The sequence below is a fragment of the Malurus melanocephalus genome, unplaced genomic scaffold (assembly GCF_030028575.1).
Source record: "Malurus melanocephalus ecotype Western Australia unplaced genomic scaffold, MMel_1.1 scaffold_76, whole genome shotgun sequence".
Classification (NCBI taxonomy): Eukaryota; Metazoa; Chordata; class Aves; order Passeriformes; family Maluridae; genus Malurus; species Malurus melanocephalus.
This window is the reverse complement of record NW_026623308.1, coordinates 1,969,828-1,987,690: the sequence shown is the minus strand read 5'-3', so window position 1 is coordinate 1,987,690 and position 17,863 is coordinate 1,969,828. Positions and strand designations below refer to the sequence as shown.

Genomic DNA, 17,863 nt, shown 5'->3' with positions numbered 1-17,863 from the left:
ACACCTTCTGCTGAGTCAAGAGTTCTCTCATTAGGTGCATGACAGTGTATTAAGGAGGAACAAGAGAGTCAAGACCACTGAGTTTTTCTTGAACAGATTTTCATCTTCCAAGTGCTTTACAAAGAAATGCATTGTAAGTAAGCATGGCAGCACACTTTTCAGGAAATWTCTAATAGTCTGAACAAGGAAAATGAAGCAGAGATGTTCAAGAGGATTTGGCCAAGTCAGCAAAGCAAATGAGTGACAGAAAAAGGTCTAGTTCCCAATTCACCAGCATACCAGACGTGRTTCTCTGCTTTTAGACAGTAACTRTCACTGAGGTTATCACCCTAGCCTAAGTGTGCTTGCAGTGTGATTCAAGATCATTACAAGAAATCTACAACAAGCTGAATCCAGCACCTCATTAAAGCTCAATGATTAACTTGCAGATTTTAGAGCTCTTTCAAAATCTATCCACAATCTGCCTGTTAAGTCTGTGTGATAGCCTAGGGGTACTAGATTCAGCAGTGTGRTGGGCTTAATGTGTTCTGACCTGCTCCTGGAGTTGGTGTAACCGATGATGAGCGCTGCTCATCATTTCCCACCCCGATCAGAAGGTAACTTCCAGTGGAAATGACTCAGGTCAACATCTTTCACTCAGCACGTGGGGTGAGCTCAGCAGGTGACAGCTCAGCTGATAACATTATACCATGGTAAGGTAATTGCACCCTATCACATTACTGAGTACAGACTGAAAAGGGAAGTTTTCTAGTTYAACCATGAGAATACTCGGCAAAGAATCAAGAAGTGATATTTTCAGTGTTCCCTTTTATCCTAAACAGGTATTTTCAAATATTCTTATCATTGTAATCTATTACTGAGTAAAAAAGGGTATGCAGMACTATTAATGATCTGACAATTTGTATACGCAAGATACCTATGTTTTTTTTTTTTCTTTAGGAATGAAATGTTCTTCATATATAGGCTAAAATCTCAAACCATGTGATTTTCAATAATGCAAATGAAACTTTCACTCCTTAATATTATCAATCATTTTTGTTGAAAATTTCCCCAGAAYTGCATGTTTAAGCAGCTGTCTGCAACATCCCATTCAATTCAAGAAACATTCTTCCAGTGGAGTATCAAATTCAGTGACTTATAACAAATTTTAGAAATCCCATTTGTTCTTACTGTTTGTGTTATATGCTTATGCTTTCATTTCCCTCCGTCTGGACACCCAATCTATAGTTTTAAACATCTGCACATTACCACTTTCAATTTTGATTCTTAYTGCTACAATGCTTGCATCACTACAATTTGAAACCAACAGTATCTGCTAGTAAAATTAATTATCTTTCAGGATTTTACAAACATGCATTTATGGTTTCTRGAACTACTAATGCTCTATCAGGAATCAGATATCTTTGTATTCCCATGAGAAAGGAATCTGAAAGTCTACATTGCTATGTGGACACCAAAACCATAGACATTGAAAATTCATTTTACATCCTCATAATGGGGGTGGGGGGTAAATGGCAATTTGAAGGAGGCAAATACTACTCACAAATCTGTAGTTCAAAAAGTTTTTTCATCTTAAATACACTTCTGGACAAAAATCAAAAGGTATAGGAAGAGGAGTGYGATACCAATTAGAAATATAACTAAGAACTCTGATTATACCTGATCCAAGTAGAGGCAGATTCACTAGTGACACTGACAGTAACTGATCTTACATCACCACAAAGGACTCCCAAATCTCTTTTTGTCTAGTTTACAAGCAAGAGAAAGACAAGTTGGTAACATCTTAGCATGGTAACTGACTTAACACATGATTCTGATTGTGCTTGAGGTAGCAGGAATTGGCTTCCAACATGACTGGGAAGAGGGATTTCATGTAGTCACTCGGTGCAAGATGACAGAAACAGAAACCAGGATGACTCTGAACCTATCAAAAACATGCAGCATAGTAATCCTGTGGTGCAGACTCAGCAGCAGTGGGATCATAACTGGCCTGAAACACAGCTAGTCRGAGCCACTCCTCTTCCCACTTCTTTAAAAAGAAGGCTTTCCTTAGACCTCASGTTCTCAGTGTAACAGCCTTCCATAAATTCCGCACCACATTCCTCAGGTGTCCCCTACCACCACCCACTGTGCAAACTGGAGATGAGGAAACCATGAAAGCACACGGCCTTTTCCTGGCAGGTGCATCCTGCCTGGCACTTCATYCATCCTGACCTCTCAGCTTCAGTTCTCTCTTCATGGCACTCCAGGCTCCGTGCTACCTCAGCAGCCTTCTTCCAGCCTATCTTCAGCTATGTTCTCAGAAGCTCTGTAAATACTTACCTCTCGGGTCCACCTATCCTCATGCATCCTCCCTCTTCCCTCTCTGCCTCCCTTGTGCCCTCCAATTTGCACAACACTKTTATACAACATGCTGAGAGATATCTATCCCAACAGATGGGCTCACAAACGGGAGTGAGGAAGGTGATGGAAGAACAGCAGCTCCCTAGCCACAGGGTATCCATACACATTCACAGCAATGGGTTGCCCCATGCTCATATCATTATAGGCTAAAAGCTTTCTTGAAACAAAAGCAATTATTTGTTTGTGCTGTGTTTTTAGGCTTCCTGAATTGTAAGGGGTCATTATGCAAGATACCGTGCCTAAAATACTGCCTCTAAGTCATTTTAATGATCACATTTCTGAAGATAAAACAGATTCCYTTCCCCCAGTACATGATCCCCCTATCTCCCCACATACAGGTGTCATTACTTGGTCACTGGTGACTGAGAAAGCAGATGACATCTTTCAAGAGTTTGATATTCAGTTTCTAAGTTATGCTGCATGATGGATTTTCAATCATCAGGCACTACGTGTTTCGGTGACATCAAAATGTTCTTCATCAGGAATAGAAGAAAAACAACAAGCAATTGCATCCAAAGAACTGATTTCCCAATTTACCTTAGGCTAGCATCACACTTCTACTTAATCAAAATATGCTGTAAGAGGGGAAAATGAAAGGCTTCAACACAATTAACAAAAATACCCTCAATTCGTTGTTCACAAATATTTTTTAAAAAATCAACCCCTTATGCCAGCATTCTGGCTCACTGTGTCTACTCCTCTGTCATTAATGCTCTCTGCCGTAAGCACAACTCCTAGCTGGGGATTCCAATGCATATGGGAGCTAGGATAAGATTCCAGATCTCAGTTGTGCTGGCATGAAGATAGGTCTCCTCAGTGATACAGAAGACAATATCCTAGGGAGACTGGAATTAGTCCTATTCCGTAAAATTCAATCCAAGATGTAAGGCAAATCAAGAAGCAAGTAATTACTAGCTAATGACTGTGGATGGAAATGTAACATGGATCAGCCTAAGCATTTCATGACAAGTGACAAAGACAGCTTGAAAAAAGAGGGATTTTTTCCAAAAGGATGGAAGGTGTCAAGAGCAAAGAAAAAAGGGTTACCTCTTCAGTTTGGGAGGGGCTGATTCTAGGCATTGGAGATACTTGTGGTGTTTTCAGCTGTGTACTGTTGCTGTCTGGAACAAGCTCTCTGTGGATTGACTGAATATGGTTTTGGAGTTCAGTTTCTGATTCAAACTTTACATTGCAACTAGAACATCGAGTCTTCAGTCCCCCTGCCTTGCTTTTGTTCTCAATGGAACTCAAGTTCTCATTTTGGCCCATGCCTTGTCTGTTACTGCTTGAAGGGATGTTGACACTTGGACTACCACTTTTACTGAGATTAACACAGCTAGCACACAGACCATATGGCAGACCATTGATGTCAAGTTTCACTAAATCCTGTTTCGAACGGAATTCCTTCAGGCAAGATGCACACTTGTACAGTTTCTGGAGATGCGGTGCGCGTCCCGTGGACTGCACGGCAGAACCATTTCCAGTCTTCTGCATGTGGAACGTGCCGTGGATTTTCAGTTCCAGCGTGGAGGTCACTGTCTGCATGCACACCACGCAGCGGAACCCTGTCAAGGAGTTCCTCAGGTCAGGGTGCATTTGGCAATGCTCTAAAAATTCCTCCTCACTCTGGAGGGGCATCTTGCAAATCCTGCAGTTTCCAGTGTCCAGGCTCTTACTATGTGTGACCTTATGTTCAGTAAGAGTCAGAAGAGACGGAAACCGCTCGCCACAGATTGGGCACATGTAGTGTTTCACTGGTCCYAAGTGTGTCTGCATGTGCTCTCGAAGCCCATTTTCAGAGAAGAACGTTCGAGAACACACATTACACTTGTAATTCCCTTTAATGAGTTCAGCCTTTTTCTTCACTATGGCACTTTCTCCAGGTCGAATGTTGTGGTCACGCAGCTGGTGATTCTGCAGGAGAGTCTCCATGGTGTAAGCTGCTCCGCAAATGTCACAGCCATACATAGGCTCAGATGTGTCCACATCTTCTTCACTGCCATCGTGGCTGTTATGGGACTCCTGGCTATTTGTCAACAAGGTCTGGAGCTCAACTTCCTCTTTCTGAACTTGCTCAGATGCCCCATTCGTTCCACAGTTTGGAGTTTTTGTTTCGAAAACGCAGTGTTTTTCCCTCAAGTGCTTTTCCAGCAAGATGATAGCATGGAAAGCTTTACTGCAGAACTTGCAGTTGTACTTCTTGCTGTGCGTAGTGATGTGGCACTGCAGCTCCACCTCCGTACCAAAGGACTCACCACAGAAGATGCACTTGTGCACTTTGCCTTGGTTCTCCAGGTGGTTGTGTTTCACATGAAGCTGTAGGTCAGTCTCGTTGCGGAAATCCCAGTTGCAAGATGTACATCTGTATACCTTCTTCTCATTGCTGTGCTTCACAGCCAGGTGCAGCTGAATGGAGACTTTGGAGTCAAAAACCTCTTGGCACAAGGTGCAGCGGAAGAACACGAATGTGTGCATGTCCAGTAGGTGTTTCTGCAAGTCATCCACAGAAGTGAACTGCTTGTCACAGCTTTCACAGATGTAGTAGGTTGAGGTGATCATGAARTGAATGGTAACATGCTTCAGCAGTGACTCCTGATTTGGGAATTCCTTGTTGCACTGAGGACAGGTCAGTTTTGGCAGGACAGTGTCAAGATGTGTTTTCAAATGAGTCTGAAAACCATCCAAGGAAGTATACTTAGCACCACACTGATTACAAATATATTCCCCGGCAGGACGGGGAGGAGCACCTCCAACTGCCTGCATCATCTTTAAAGAGGTTTGCTCAATGGTTACAGGAGATAAYGGACTCATGGCTCTGGACTTTTTCCCATTGTGGATGTAATTCAGTGCCAACGGAATGTTCTTATGGTTCTCCTTGATATGCTTGTTCAGTTTTAGAACACTATTAAATATTGGAGAATTGGTACAGTAAGAACAAGAATACACTTCCACCACTGGATCTTTTGGGGTTCCGAGCACAGGAGAACCAAAACGGGAACTGCTAAGATCACAATGGACTTGTCTAATATGCTCTTCCAGAGAAGAATCTGTAAGAAATCCCATGTAGCAATGGGGGCAAAAGAATGCATTACTGTCCTTAGCAGCAGGGTTGGCAAATCCATGAGAACATCGGATGTGCTCCTGAAGGGTGTTGAGGTCATTGAACACTTCAGAGCAGAAGTTGCACTGGTACACCATGGCAGGCATGGTAGAAACAATCAGCGCAGGGTCTGGAGCTTCATGGACTTGCTTAAGATGTTCGTTCAGATTGTAGAGAGATGGCARCACCTCCAAACAATACTGACAGATATGGGCTTGTTCGGGTTTATCTAAATGCATAGTTTTCAGGTGTATCTGCAAAACTGCAAGGCTGGAAAACAACTGCTTGTTGCAATAAATGCAGCTGTAGGTAACTTTTGCCTGTTTACTCGAAGGACCAGTGATGTCTGGTACCTGCTGAGCTGCSCGCTTCCTTCCACGACCTTTTGGAATAGGAGGAGCTGTTTCCACCATTGTTGAGCTGTCCACCGAGAGATTSGAATCTGGAGTAGTGCTAGAGACTGAGGTGTAGCCCACAGTTACCAAAGATGGGCTGTTGCTGTGGTTGCACGACTCCGGCTGCTGGTGACTGTCCATGTGGCTGTACAGCTCCTCCACGGTATGAAAGTTCTCAGAGCAAATGCTGCACGAATTCTTCTTCTCACCATTATGAGCCTGCTCCATGTGATTTACTAGGGACGTTTCCTCTACAAAGAGTTCRTGACAGTAAACACACTGAAGAGCAGATCTGTCTTCATTAGGGGAACACTCAGGGTGACATTCTGCAATGTGCTTCTGAAGATCTTCAGGAAAATCAAAGCCTTCTTCGCACTGACTGCATTTCTGAGTGTCTTTCATTTTCCAGTCCTCCATCCGGGAAGCGGACTGCGAGCCATCTTTGTTCCTCTCGTGAACCTGCATGTGTCCATGCAGTGAACTAGATGACAGGAACCCACGTCTACAAATGGCACACTTATATGGCTTGTTGGACGTATGAGTCTTTAAGTGAATTTTAAGATGATCACTCCTTGAGAACGCTGCATCACACTCACTGCAGTGATACTTCTTGTCKCCCGTATGAAGTTTTATGTGGCGGTCCCTGCTCCGTTTGTGTTTGAAGAGACGGCTGCAATAYGTGCATTTGAAAGGGAGCTTGTCACTGTGACTTTGCTCGTGGTGTTTTAAGTAGCTGAGGCGGCTGAACGATTTGTCACAGAACTGGCACGGATAGGGCAACCCTGGGCCTCCTTCCTCTTCTCCAAAATCACAGCCTTCTCCATGGCTCGGGGAAGTCTGGTCCTTGCTAGAAGGCGACGATGCTGGCCATGAGCAAGATGGGTCATCCTCAACATCCACTCCGTCTGAAATGAGAAAGAAACATGCCCACAAGCTTAATCCCAACAGCCAAAAGGAGATAGAAAACCCATATGAATAACACAGGACTCTTAAACAGCTAAAACATTAAACTCAGACTAGGACACTTCTTACGCTGATATCCAACAGTTTCAAGACCACATTCATTTTTATAATACTGCAAAACATTAAAAGTTATTAAATATTTCTRTGCCTATATTAACTTTTTATTGCTTTTTTATCATTCTATCTCAGTTGCAGGGTATGTATTATACATTGACAACTTTATTAAAATGCAGATTTTAATATATTTAATGTTTCTTTTGTATCCATTGTAAAATTATTTGCATATTATGTGAGCATTTGAAGAGTCAAAGGAAAGGAGAAAAGATTACAGGAGTGCTTTAAAATTAATACAGTCAACTCACATGCCTAATAGTTAATGAAAAGATACCCCCTGATTTGCCACAGGTTTGTGGAATTTTTTGCCTTGAAGTTGATTCTGAACTCAGAAATATTTTAAAGGCTATTTCTGAGAGAGACTTGGGTGTTATTCTAAACAATAATAGGAAAAATTACAGGGGAAGAACAGGACAACAATATAAACAGGTTTTTTTTTAATAAAGTGCAACCAGATTTCTCCAATAATCATACCATTCARTTACTGAAAGCTGGCAGCTGGATCATTAAATGTTCAAAACAAACTAACAAACTAACAGCCAGGATCAAGGAAAATGAGAAAATGTCACAGGGGTCAGTCATGAACAGCATTTGTTTTTTAAAAGTTCAAGAGGTTGCCCACCATTTCTTCCTTTTTGCAAAGGCCTCAGCCAGCTGAACTTCCTCAGTACAGGAGAACCTGTACTGTGAGGTGATCACAGACAAAGCAACTTGTAAAAAACTGGAAACAGGAAAAATGATAAAYGTTTATGGTAAAAGCTGAAAGATTTATGAGTTACAAGGAAAAGACAAAACAGAAATGCTGGCCAGATARTAAACGGACTAGTTATCCATGGTTAGTTACCTCATCTCTAAACAGGGAAAGTTGCAAATATTTTTTTTTCAAGAGATGTGCTGTACAGTTTTTGTACCTTTTGTTTTAAATGTAGACTACTATACCGCAATGATCTTACTTAATCTAAAACTTCTTTAAAAATATTAAAAGAATGTTTGAAAGATCACTCTACATCAAATAATTCTTCTATTCCTTTCCAGGGGCAATGCTTGAGGTTTTTTTCCTTTTAGAAGTAAAACTGATTAGAGTAACATTACAGAAAAAGACAGGAGAAACCCCACAAAAATAATCTTTCTTAAGGTATTCTTGCAAAGCAGTAGGTTTCTTAACATCTTTAGCCATCTCTCAAGAAATTTACTACAACAACACAAAAGTTAGAGCTGGCCTACATTATATAAACAAATTCCAAGCCTGCTTACTTTAAGGTAAAGAGATTTTACTAGATTATCAACCTCTTGCTTATCCACAGGAAACAGATGAGGATTCATTCCTTTCCTGCATCTAGAAACTGATGACAACGCCATCTCACTATCAATGCCAGATGGCAACCATCTAACTCTGAGAAAACAACCAAACACCATTGCTGGATGTCTGCCCATTGACACAATGCTTTTCAGGATAAGTTGGAAACTGCACTGGTTTTTATCCTCTTGTTTACGTCTTGGAGAGGAGGGTTTCACAAATTAAATACACCTTTCGCGCACGCACACACACACACATAATATACATCTGTAATTACCTGCATACAAATCGGCACTAATGGTAYATATTTAAATAACAAAATCAAACCCYGGCCTGARTGACATGTTTTTGAACCGAAAACAGTGCKCTTTCTTTTTAAAAAAAATTGAAACATAAAAATCCTTCCTTCCAGCATAAGCACTGTCATCTGCTAAAATGCTTCCCAATGTGCARAGTTCCTCATTGTCATACACACTAAATAAAACCAGTCAGGTGAGTTTTTAAGATGGTGCATTAATGACTGCAATATTCACAGGAGACTTTTAATGTAAATCTGTGTACTGCCCTTTGAAATTSCTGGGTTTAATTCTAAAACTGGAAATTATCAAAACAGTGGAACAAGCATTTGCAGAAAAATGTTAGCRTTTTCTCCAGTTTAAAATTTTATTTTAAATGCATCTTTGCAGATAGATCTTTTAAATGGGAAAGCCTTTTGTTCTTTAAAAATCCAATATATTTCTGATATACACCCACTGATGGCAGATAAACAGGAATTTATGTCAAGCAACCGAGTGAAGAAAAATAGTCTGYGACTGCCTAGGCAACATATTTCGCAACCAAATTTAGTATTAAAATGTATATCCTATGGAGAAATGATATATTATTGTATAAATGTTTAGAGGAATACATGGTAAGTGTTATAAATAGTGTATCATCACTGACATAGCAGTAAATCACTTCCTTTTTGTGGCCACTGCCTGCCCGGTTTTACCTTTTATACAACGATTCCCGCGGCTCGTGGATCCCAGCAGGCAGTCGGGCTGGCAGCAGGGTCAGGATCAAGCGTGGAATGTGACCACGGCATAAGCAATGGCAGCCCTTTCCCCCACCCAATTCCTCTTGTTTGCTTGGGAGTCTCCTCAGCTTTTACAGGAGAAAAGCCGAGGGGGAAGAATGTAACTGTAGCACAGAGAGGGTTTTTGCTTTCCAGCCGGCAAATACAAACGTGTCTCACTTTGCCGCTGCGTTTTTTAATCTGAGCCGATGTTAATTCTACAGAGCAATTCTCTTTATGCAAAAAGGAGAAGAGCAAGGCGCTTACAAGTCAGACATGTCGTTTTTACTTGAGAAGAAAAATCTGTCAACCTCTCAGAGCTACAGAAGAACCAGGAAGGCAGGGGGAATTCTGCAAGGCGGAGGACAACAGGATTTTCCTGAGTACGAGCCTAACAATGTGGCCAACACGCTTTCCCGACTCTCCCCCACCCCCTGGCATGGTGGGATGGGGAGAGCCTGTGTGGAAGGGGCACTGGTGGCTGGCCACAAGCTCTGGAGGGAGGGACCCTAGGCTGCACTCACACAAAGGGCTTGAAAGCCAAGCCTGTCAGCTCTCAGTGACCCACAGAAAGGCTTTTGAAATCATCCTTCTGCAACAAGGAAAATGTTTCACTGCAGTGACTTTTGCTGTGCAGACTCCAACCTGAACACTGGGAACATTGTGTGCGACGGACGAGTGTGCCAGCTGAGCTCAGGGGCTGTGCAGGAATGGATCTGGAGACAGCAACCAAGAAGAAAACCTGGACTAAGGGTAACTACTGCTACAGCAGGACATGAGTGATGGCAATGCCTGTCCTGTCATCTCTGAACCCTTCCCCACAAGGATGCTCCCCCATAAAATTAAGGTGCAGCCACTAAGGGCATCTCTCAGCATGGCAGTGAAGCACAGCTTGCTGCTCTGGGCTGAGGCTGCTCCACGTGTGCAGACACAGGGTGAGCAGGCCTGGACCCCCAAAACTGTGATGGAGGAGCTGAACTGAAGGTCCCTGCAGCAAACCAGATGCTCGGGATGCAGATTCCACTCCTCCTTTCCCAGCGGATCTCACCACAGAGCCAGCTCTGCGTTGGAGGTAAAGTCTCACCTGCTGTTGGAGGTAAAGGGCTTCAAACCCCTTTTTGCCCATTGCTCTCACAGAAAATAGAGTTTGCTGCTACCCTGCACACAGCTGCCTGTGTATAAATCTGCAGACACCTACACACYGAGCTATATGTCAACATTACAAATACAGATCTTTAATGTTATAACAAGCTGTTTTAAAATTCTCTGGACCAAATTCAGATGCACACATACAAGTTCCCAGGAGTGGTACACATCTATCTGAGGGCAAAATAGGGCTCCAGGTACTTGACAGAGTGTTTATGGAGTTTTAAAATATATTTTCTGTATCGACCTTTTTTTTCCTCCCTTCAGCACTCACTAAGTGCTACTTACTGTAAATGCCTTTTTTGTGTTATGGCAAGTATTCTGAGTTTCAATGTGATGCACTTAACATGTCCATGTAAATTTTTAATTTTTGGAACCAGTCACTTCACACTCGCTGACTCTAAGAAAGCTCTAGCACTCACAACCAAAAAACTTTGCTGAAAATCGGCTACAAGGCCTAAAAGTCTATTTAAAGATGCAAATGTGTGTGAATAGTTAGTGCAGATGTTTTTCTACACCAACTGTACTTGCTGAGTTTCACCATTTCCATAAAGCACATTAAAACAAGTGTGTGAACACTCTGAGATGAAAGTACCAAGCACTCCTGAGACTTCCAGTGGAAAGTAGAGCTGCCTGACTTTTCTCCAAGCAGACAGGAATGCCCATGATTCAGCAGCCTGAGTAAATAAAAGAGGTCCTTATTTCCTAATTTTGCTGGCTGGCCACACTGCAGCAGTCTCTGTGCTGCTGCCAAAGGGGATGCAAAACTGGAACTACACCCAGCAGCTGAAGGACTGTCTTTGTTAGCCAGCCAGGCCTTCCTGACCATCTTCTGGCAGCAGAACTACCGTATCCTGCAAGGAAGACCTCCATCTCGGGCTTGATGATTCTCTGGTCTGTCTAATAGGACGAAACAACAAATTTTGCCTGGTCTGTGTTGGAGGAGGACAGCTGGAAACTCAGTTAGTAGCAGAGTAACACCTGTTCAGTCGTATTGATGGGGAAAGCGCTCACTAACAGAGAAGTGAAGCAATACCAGAAGGAGTTATCCCACGAAAGCGGGGGAGGAAGGGGGAAGCACCAGAGCACAAAAGCACCTCTGTGGTGTTCGCAGCCAGCCACTCATGTGCCAACCCCAGCAGACACGAGGTCTTAAAAGTGATCTTATCCCTAGTGCTGCTGACTGAATTAACAGGACTACCACAGAAAGATGTGACTTAGTCCCCAGAAAGGTCTGTAACATGCACATGCTTTTCCTGGAATAGACTTCAGGGCACTTGCTTTATCATGGCTTATTTTTCTGTATGATTTAAACATGTTTTTGCTGCCACTAGACAAATGGCTACATTCCTAAAGCAAATGTCAGCTAACCTTTATGTGCCATAATACATAGGGGTCCTCTGATAGAACAGAGTTTACAAATATGAACAAATTAATATTTTCAATATCCTGTAAGCAGCAGTTTTCCATCTTGCCCATTTTGCTGCTCAAGTAACTGGGGCACAGACAAGCTGGAATGCTTTGCCTCAGGTTACAAATGTAATCTGTGCGAAGGAGGAAACAGAACCTGCATCTCCCCAGTCTGAGCCATTCCTGCAAGAAAAATTCTTTCTCCCCTGAAACACAGAGCTGGCAAAATGCTTAAGCTGCTGGACTCGACCAAAGAGAAAGCCCAGCAATTTAGCTGTACCAACACCACCCAGCTCTGTGCCCTGCTGATATGTTCTCACTATATTTCTCCCACAACGGTCACACAACAATCCCCCAGGACCCCATCAAAAGTACTAAATAGCAAGGTTTCTTTAACAGGTACAAAATAATGAGTTACACWGGATGATAATGGATACTAAAACTGAAAAATCAAGTATACCAGGCAGCAGCACATAAACCTCTGTACTCCATACTGCCACAGGCACATGGATTGTGAAAGCACATGTATGCATTTATGCATTGGGTTGTTATGTAGTTATCATTTGTTGTCCTACAYCAGTGAAAGACCTGTTCATATGCCAGTGCAGAGACTTATATGTGCTTATCCACACTTATTGAAAGGGACGGAAAACTCATACTAATGTACAGCTTTGCTTATTTACCAGACAGCATGCCACAAGGTAGAATATGATTTGTAAGAAAGGAAGAACTAAATAGCAGGTAGGTAGGTAGATCAGTTAACTGGATGTATGATAAGGCTCCACAGTTTTAAATCCTTGCATTTTTGTGCAGGTAATTGAGTGGAGTGGTTATTATATATCATATAGTTTAGTTGTAATGGCCGTTTCAGGTTTTAGTGCTGGCCACATTTTATATTATTACCACCACTAATTGTCTGCAGGGCTACCCTGAAAATGAGATAAGGAATCTTAGGGGAATATGCAGGTGTGAATAAATAGCAAATGAAGAGGCTAGATATTGCTGAAATAAAACAATATTGTGCTGTGTGCTGAATAGATCTAAATAACTACAAGATCAAAGGACAGTGTTTAAGGATAAACATGACTTCAGCAATGGCCTAACATACATGTCACTGAAACGAGCTATAGTTTTGAAGCTTTTAATAGAATCAGAGGACAGAACTAGTCTTTAAAGTCACTTCAAATAAAATATACATTATTACATAAYATTCTCTGTTTACTTTCAACAGAAATGTACACAGTTTTGGAAAAGCTGAAACTTTAATATAACCATCACATTTTTTTCACATCAGTGACCCCCACATTAAACTCACTCATTTGTCTCATAATTTATTAAATGGCTTGAAAACTAATACTCTGTAATGGGCATTCAAAAGAGAAATGTGAACTTTAAAAATTATTTATAATTTACAGATTTTTTTTTAAATCTATCAATATTTCAAAACTGCTTTGGGAGCACCAATTAAGTGTGTTAACAGTTAGGTTACTGGGGGAGAAACATACAGGGGTTCCTGACCGAAAGGATTGAGACAGCTGGTAGGGAAGTTTCCCCTAAATTTTAAATTTCATAACCAGAGGAAAGGCAGCTCCTAGAAACAACAAATAAGTCACTTTAATACCTCACAGGAAAAACCTGCTTGCTTTTATAAAATGCCTTTAATGCCTACATAAGTAGTTAACATTCCTGTATTGCTCTCCTAAGGTAACCTAAGGCTCCAGCTCCATTATGTCTTCTTCAGAAGACATATTACCATTACATATGTAAAGAGGAGCATAAATGTTTTCCTTGATTGTTGCTTAAAGTTCATTTGAACAGACGGAGCCCAATGAATTCTGTCTTCTGCAGCCAAATTAAAGAAAATGTAAGCAGTTCATATTCTGCTCCACCTTTCAAATCATACACAAAACTCCATTTGCAACTAGAAGAAAATAGAGCTACCCTTCTGCTTGTTTGGGGAAGCTGGCATTTTGTGCCTCTATAGGCAAAGAGAWAGCATAAGTAATTTTCCACACTCCTGTACATATAACTAATGTCACCATCCTCAYAGCTTATTATACTGCTTTACATAATTGGGAATTGCATGTCACACAATTAATTTACAGGGGTTGTTTAGTTGTGACTATACAAGCACTAAGCGATCCAAATTAGCTCATTTGTCCACTGCTTAAATGTGACAAACACATTTACACTGTATTTCTTCTGCCATTAAGTTGCTGTTTCTTTTAGTCGTTGTTTTTGTTTGTTTGTACTGTATGAGTCAGAGACCACCAGGCTTGTTCCCTCTGAAGCTAGGGTCAGGAAAAAACACCCTGAGAATAATTGCATTTAAAATCAAGATAATGGCAGAGCAAAAGCCCATTCAAATACTCCAGCAAACTTGTACATAGTAATGATTTCCTAAGAACCTGTATATTAACAACCTCATRTACTAAAAGCAGTGATTCAGTCAATCAGGTTTTTGCTAGAGAATAATTATTATAATTTGTTGTGCTGATAACAGTATTTCTGCTGCTCATTAAGAACAGAAAATGACTAGGGGATAACAGTTCAGGGCTCCTCACCGGACTCCAATATYTCCCTCTGCCTTTTGTTTTCACTGGGTCGTGCTCTCCCCCAGGCAACACCATGAGTAGGACCAAAAGCCCTTTCCCTCCCTACAGTCTTCCCCTGCACTGCAGCTCCTTTTGAAAGCCTCAGAGACAGCAGAGACAGTCCCTGTAACGCAGTCCCAGTCACACTTTTAAGATATATGAGTATTAAAATTAGCTTTCTGTTTCTTTCTTTCACAGACTACAATACAAGGAGTGTGTCTTAAGTCAGAGAAATGTCATTATTTCTCTTTCTTTCCCAAAAGCAAATGGYCCAGAAGATCAGACCCTAAGAGCTGAAGGAGACCCTGCTTCACAGCTGCCCCCTAAGTCCCCATTCCCACACAGCAGCAGAACCCTGCAGGGAGAAGGGCAGGCTGTCAAAACCTCCCTAGCTGGAGGCTCAGACAAAGATGGAGCCCCTGGGTGGGATTTGTAAGCAGAAACCCCTGAGATGTCAAGCACCACCTTGGGTCCTGATTTGATTGTCTCCCTTCTTTCAGTTAATCCAGAGTTTAATCATGAAGGTCCCCTATTTTTTATCATGTACGCCTGTCCGTCCCACTTGTGCCTGCACTTGAACCACCCCAATTCTTTGCCTCATTGCCTTCAGATCAGAGCAGCAGCAGCAAGACAGTTAGAAGGGGGCTTAACTAGGACAGAGAAAAGAAGGAAAGCAATGTGTGGAGAAGCAAAAGRAAGAAATATAGGGTAGAGAGAAAGAAGGGAGTTAATAATTGCATCTGAAARAAACCCAGGAAAAGATATCTAAAAATCTTTTCAAGGAAACAGAAAGTAAAAGGAAATTAAGATCAAGSAAAAGCAGTGTAGGCAGTTAACGCTTTCAAAAACATATCAGTGTTATTTTACAGTGTGCTAGAATTAAATACAGTAAATAAACACAGAACTGCTTATTTCTTAGAATGACAGAAATGTGGTGGAGGTCTTATTTACACAGGTGAAAACTCCTGGACCTAGATCTGCAAAGGGACCTAGGTGTCTCCAGGAGCCCAAAAAGCAAAGAAAGCAGGATTCATGGGGCCCTGGGGGGGAACCAGGAAAAGGTCTGCAGCCTCGCAGCTTGGGCACTCAGCTGGGAAAGGGGAGGACTGGGYTCTTTATACATTAAAGAGGCACTGGATAAAAATAAAAATAAACTTAAGCACCAGTTCCAGACTAAATGAGTGTCCTTCTCCACAGGTTAACAAGTTCCTTCTCAAATGTGCTCCTACCGGTCCCGTGAATAAGATACTCTTTCCTTCAGCATGCCCAGCTTCCAGGAGAAGGGACCTTTGCACAGCTTAAGACCCTCTGCTCAGAGGCAGGAAACACGGCTTTGAATCCYCTCAGATGCTCAGGAAACTGAATCRAGGCCTCGTGCCATGCAATACTTCAGCTACTCAGCCCCTAGGTAGGGAGGACAGGAACACAMCACTTTCTGCTGAAAGTGCCCAGCAGGTCCTGGGCTTAGTGTGGCACTCTCCAGGCAGCAGGCTGATCAAAGGCAGTGGGTACCCAGATGGTTTGCATGAACTGCCAAACCACAGAAACCTGAGAAATCTGCATGAAAAGAAGAGGTGCCTATCAAAGTAGGGTAAAACCCAGGGAGGTAAGTTTTGGATAACCAGTTCTATTTAGCATCTTACAGTCTATCTACATCCTATTTTAGGCTCTCTGCTTTTAGATCTGACTGTTAGTGCAGATGTGCTGCATTAACAGCTGTTAATAAAGATGTACTGAAGCAAAGGTAACCTTGTTTTTGTTTTTTTTTTTAAACAGGATGGCAGACAAATGCTTACCCCCACTCCAGTGCTGCACAGTCACACTGGGGGCAAYGTGTCTTGGGTACCTTTTCAATGCAGTCAAAATGCTGCTGTGTAAGACAGTCCTTTCTTCCTGACCCTCACTTTTTCCCCAGGTTGTTTGAATGGTAACACATGTGGATGTCTATACATGGACAGGTACAAGCTGGCTTCCATTAATATACAGGTGGTGTAGCCTGTAAGGGAAACCTAACAAATTTCCCAGTTCACAGTGCTCAGAAGACCAAATCCTACTATGAAGATGTCACATGTAAACTGCCACACCTACCATCTTATCTTGCAGAATATCAGCCCCTCAGTGTGGAATTTTGCAAGGTAAGAGTTGCATTTCAAATATGTATATGCTTCACTCAGTCCTTTCATGTTAATACAGGTTTATTTGGGTGATTAAATTATAAAAAAGGGTCAAATTCTTTGTAAAAGGCAGAATTTTCCTTCTCTTCCATACAATTTCCACTCACCAAAGCCTGCTGAAATGCATAATTAAGTGTCTGAAATAGAGACCTCTCTAAAAATAAAGAGATCTCCACTTTGTTAAAGCCTATATCTAAAACAACCCTTTGTAGCTTCCTCAATGTAGAATGGAAGCCAGGTGTGAAATGCAGTAAATTAAGCCTTTTGCTGTCTGAGCTGGAAATAAGGGTAGAGCAGAATAGCGGCTGGATTTGAAATCATTCTTTTTTTTTTTTTTTTTTTTTTTTTTTTTTTTTTTTTTTTTTTTTTTTTTTTTTTTTTTTTTTTTTTTTTTGGCTTCATTTACATCCTGTCTAAGGTCTTCTGAACAGCTCAAGGTGTCTTATCTCTGGCTACCAGGGGGTATTTTGCAGTCAAAGCAGTTAACGTACTTTCTCTGTCTCTCTTTTTAAGGCCATCTTATCAGACAGATCTCTCCAGGCTGAGGAGAACCCACACTTATCAGTCTGTACACTCTATTGACAGCTCGGTGCTGCGAGGGACAAATGAGAGCTTAGGGTAGAGAAAGATCAGTTAACCTGTTCCACTCTAGTTTAGACTAATCTTTGGTTTGTCTAACTCCAGGAAACACTGTACATCTTTTCTGTGTTTACTTGGACAACAGAGGCAGGCACACAATCGCATCATCGGTGGCTAAATCCGGAGCACAGGTACAGCCACTGCAAAAATCCCYAGGGCAGCCTGCCTGGAGACTTGTGAATGTAAGCAGCCCTCTGCTGACCTCCAGCAACTCCTTCTCCAGGTGACCTCAGGGGCAGTGGGCTGTTCTGGGRGCATTTGAGAGTTGCTACGATTGCCCAGTGAAGCAAAAACTGAGGGCTGCATAGACTCACARTTTGTGAGCCTTCCCCCCGAGCAAGGGGAAGTGTGCACTCTTCAGAAAAGGAAAGTAATCCCACATATAGTCTAAGTGTAAGCAATGAGGATTAAAGTGAACCTGAAAGAATCCTACAAACTTGCTCTTGGATCAGAAGATAAGGTGAAGAGMAGTTTATTTAGACTGCTCCTTTGTATCCTACCGGGAAAATTTTAYAGCATGATGTGATTGGTAACTAAGAGCAGTCGGCCCTACTTAAGAGCAGTCGGCCCTACT

The 17,863-nt window shown here is 41.9% G+C and overlaps 1 protein-coding gene across 4 annotated transcripts in view; it reads right to left on the bottom strand.

The window, feature by feature from the left end:
- Positions 1–17,863, bottom strand: part of ZNF521 (zinc finger protein 521) — a 229,987-nt gene that overhangs the window by 130,864 nt on the left and 81,260 nt on the right. For all 4 annotated transcript variants that reach the window (XM_057367247.1, XM_057367248.1, XM_057367249.1 and 1 more), the window contains one exon: positions 3,451–6,803. In XM_057367247.1, coding sequence (XP_057223230.1) covers positions 3,451–6,803 — 3,353 coding nt within the window. The remainder of the gene's footprint in view (positions 1–3,450; positions 6,804–17,863) is intronic.